Here is a 4,021-nt window from a genome sequence, read left to right as displayed (position 1 = left end):
GTGCTTTTCCCTTCTGAAATGCCGCAGGGATGTTTTGAACCCCGCTTAAACTGTTGGTTTTTCTTTGCTTTGTTAGTCACAATCTCACCTCCTGAAGAGTTCAGTCTTTGCCAGTGGCCTTAAAAGCAGCACTGGAGCTGGCAAAGGGAGGTCCAGAGGTGAAGGGGACCTGTAATACCCTGTGAGGAGGCAGCAGCACCGAGTGAGGAAGTGGTCCCCCATCCTCTCTTGCCCTCTGACAGGCAGGATATAAGGCTGGGAGAAGAGCCTCCTCCTTCCCCTAGGACTGGTCTCCTTTGGGGGTCTATCTGCCCAGGCTCCACCTGAGTCAGGTGTGGAGGCACTGCAAGGCAGAGCCCCTGCCAGCAGCAGCAGCAGCAGCTATACCTCTTTGCCTGTGGTTCCCTAACCTCATCCCAAATACTTGCCTTCCACAGGCATTAGTGCTGCTCAAAGGGAACCATATAAGAGTTTTGTGGCTGAGGGCAGCCCTGTGTTTGAGTACACAGGGAATTACCCCAGGCACTGGCAGGCTTTGCGATGAGGCTGGACAGGCTGTCATCGTGCTTCATCAGCTCCTGCTGAGCCCAGAGCAGAAAAGCGAAGCAGAAGATGACGCAGAATAGATGACAGGTTGCCGTAGCGCCTCTGTTAAACCCAAGCTCCGCATCCACAGCAAGGGACGTCTGAGTTTAACTTTTGCACTAAAGTTGTACAGGATATTTGTAATGCTCCAAGCAAACTCCTGCAGGTGTTGCATTGGAAAGGCAAAGTCACTGTAGGTTCCTTGTGAGTAATAAGTTGCAACAGATGTGGAGGTGGGTCCTATCCTCCCTCCCACCGCCGTGTTGATTAGAGATCCTCATCTGCCAAGATGTCCTCCAGCCCTGGGACTAGCTGCTTGTCCAGGCACCTCCACCAGCGAATGCTATGCTAGCTCAGACCTCAGCTCTTTGTAGGCTAGTGTTTAAAATATGTTAATATTGCTATTGGTATTTTTTATTTGGTCTGTTTTATTTTGAGTAGATCACCTCACAGCTGGTTTAATAGGCAGTCGTATTGATTTAGCTGCAGTGTCGTTTGTCCTTCACTCATTTTTGGAGCTGAATTTAACCAAATCTTCAGTAACTGGTCAAAGTTGCATACAGTCAAACACTCTCTCTCCTTTGCTGAAGATATTCAAGGACTGACTCAGCATCTAAGGTCTATGTTGGGGTCCAGCAGGGCAAACTGGGACACCCCAGCCAGAATTGGGACTGGGTTCTGCAAAGTGCCTCAAAGATGAGGAGTAGCGGGGTAATGCTGTAATTCTGACTTTCTTCATCTCTTCAGAATGAGAAAGTGTGATAAGAAAAGTGAATGAGGCTGGGCTCCTCTGCAGCCCCTCCTGGTCCTGCAGGATCCCGGTGATCTCCAGAGCACCTCTCACCACCTTGATTAACCTCCCAGCCATTCTCTAGTGCAAGTTGGGACTAAATCCTGCAGTTTTCCAACAAAACTTGTAATTCCCAAAGAACCTCAATGGATTTTAGATTCCAAACTGCCTTGGATGATCCACTGATAATCCTTGCCTAAAATCACCGTATTTAAACGATTCAAGGCAAGTATATGAAGATGAATTAACTCATGCTGTAGTTAACTACTTAGTTCTCCAAAGCAGTTTTAACAACTTTGAATGCAACTTGATGTCAAACTCCAAAAATAATATTTTCCATTTCCTTAGTATTTTTTATGCTTTTGAAACCCACACAGATAGTGTGTTCACAGAAGTGCTGTGCAGATATGGAGCAATATTATAGCTTACGTTAAAGTAAACCATAAGAATAAGAAATACAGTATAATAAGGTCAGAGCCACAGGTGCATAGACATAAAAAGATTTACTTATTTGTTGTTTGACCAACAAGTTGAGAGAAAGAGCAAGCAAATGTTTCTGTCCATAAACCCTAACGATGAAATTAGAAGCAGCAAACTTAAAAGCTTTGCAAGTCCATATCATACTAAGTTTTGCTGAACCAAAGTGACAATTTGACAGGGAAGCATAGAGCAGAAGGAGACATTAGCAAGAAACCTGAGATGGGGAAAGGGTGGTTATTGTCTGCAGAGTATTGATGGTTCATGCAGGTCAGGCGGAAACAATAATATACCCTAAAACTAATATCTCTGCTGAGTTCCTGATTTTTAGTTCTCTGCAGAGTTATGAATTTTCATTCCCAGGTTCATCTTTTGAAGGCCTTTCTCAGTTTCCCTTGAGATTCGGGGCTGGAGCAGTATCAGCTGTTCTGTGGTGAAAATGACCTTGGGAACCCCAAGTTTTCCCAATTCCTGTATGAAAGCCGTGTCTGGTGGGGAGAGCTGTCTGTTTTCACTTGAGTACTTGCTGCAGAGCATTTCTGCCCCAGCTGCAGGTGCAGGACCTGGAAGCCAGCGGGTCCCCCACCCCCGGGGTGATGCTGGGCCCAGGCTGCAAGCCCAGCTGGGATGCAGGAGTGCCCACCTGGGCCTGGCCGGTGGGAAGCACCTGGCATGGGGGCTGTGGAGAGCTGCATCTCATGGAGCAGCAGGAGGGAGGCAGGGAGCCCTGCATGTCCGAAATGCCCTGAGACTGTAAAGTAGGAGAAGAGGAGGAGTGAGGGATGCTCCTCATTCCTCTCTTTGGAGTAACTGGAAATAAATACACCGTGCGAGTGCCCTGGCTGCACAGAGACAGGCTCACCTCCCCAGATCTTTTCAGATCCGCCAGACAGATAAGTAGAAAAAACATCTGCCAGGAAGGGGAGTTCCACTGGCTTGAAAATTTGTGGCTGTGATTTGGACCCTCGTCATGCCCACGTACTCTGTCACTGCAAGAGGAATTCAGTTACCATGGGTTACCCTATCAGTACGGGGACCAAGTGCCTCCCCTCCCAACAGCTCTATAAAAAGAGTCTCTCCAAGATACCCCAGCGGCTCCTGCCTACCAGTGCAGACCGGGAGAAACTTGGCCACAGGGAGAGAGGGAGAGCTGCCAGAGCAGGTGTCAGCATGCCATCCGCTTTCCAGTTTCAATGCCACTTCGTTCTTATCTTCCTGGCAGCCTCCAAGGGGGAAACCAGATACCTAGAGGTGAGCAATGGGGCTGATGACTAAAGCACCTCACTGTGCTTTTAGCTGCTGTCTTCTAACTTGTACTCACAGCTTTCGAGCATCGTGCTTTTTCCTCTCTCCCCTCCTATTCCCGCTCCTCCTGCATTAAACCTACACCTGGGTAACATTAATGCAACTGCCCCATCCCGTCCCCCCCATTTGTTTATCCTTCTTTTTCTCAAGCTTGCATTTTTGCTGAGCATTTGAGAGACTCACTGTGCAATGAGCCACTGGGCTCACCTCTTAGGTGTCAGGTTTGTTCCCCTCTACTGCAGGTTGGCAGATTTCTCACTGAGCTCTTCCACAGCTACACTGTTTCTGGAGGAGGGATTTAATCTGCGGGTGCCTGTTCTTGAGAGGTGCAGGGAGGGGGCTGCATTTCACTTTGCCCCAGCCTCTTCTTGCCCTCTTTCCTTCACCAGGTGAGGGATGCCGCTGAAGATGAGCCTTTCCTGCTCCTCAGTGAAGATCTGAAGCGTGAGCTGTCTGCAGGGCAGATCTACCGGCGGTCACTCCGTGAGTTTCTTTGGTGCTCTGGTGGGGACAACCGGTGGGTGGGAGAGTCCTGGGGGGAGCCCAGGGCTCAGGAAGGGGAAAGGGGCTATTTGGGAGTGACAGAGCTGCAGGCACTTTTTGCAAGGGAGGGGAGAAGAAGGACAAAGTGTTAGAATTTCAGAAAAACTGTGCTTGAGGCAGAGGGATCAAAATGGGGGCTCTGAAAAGAGGTTGAGGCTCAGAGTTGAGGGTCCCAAATAATGCCAGTGTCCGTAGGCAGGGTCACAACTCCAGGGGATGGCGCAGGTGGAAAAGCTGTGATTAGAGAGAAATCTGAAGGAACTGGGTGCTCATGCATTTGTGCACGAACACACACACACAGAGTTTTCTCCTCAGAGATCC

General features: G+C 49.1%; 1 protein-coding gene across 1 annotated transcript in view; it reads left to right on the top strand.

The window, feature by feature from the left end:
• The first annotated feature begins 2,951 nt into the window (after positions 1–2,951).
• Positions 2,952–4,021, top strand: part of CRHBP (corticotropin releasing hormone binding protein) — an 8,307-nt gene continuing 7,237 nt past the window's right edge. Inside the window, exons 1-2 of the mRNA XM_009884243.1 lie at positions 2,952–3,103; positions 3,547–3,640. Of these exons, the coding sequence (XP_009882545.1) occupies positions 3,023–3,103; positions 3,547–3,640 (175 nt within the window). The 5' untranslated portion in view covers positions 2,952–3,022. The remainder of the gene's footprint in view (positions 3,104–3,546; positions 3,641–4,021) is intronic.

The sequence above is a fragment of the Charadrius vociferus genome, unplaced genomic scaffold (assembly GCF_000708025.1).
Source record: "Charadrius vociferus isolate BGI_N301 unplaced genomic scaffold, ASM70802v2 scaffold183, whole genome shotgun sequence".
In the NCBI taxonomy this organism is placed as follows: domain Eukaryota; kingdom Metazoa; phylum Chordata; class Aves; order Charadriiformes; family Charadriidae; genus Charadrius; species Charadrius vociferus.
The sequence above is the reverse complement of the archived record's forward strand: the minus strand, read 5'-3'. Positions and strand labels throughout refer to the sequence as shown.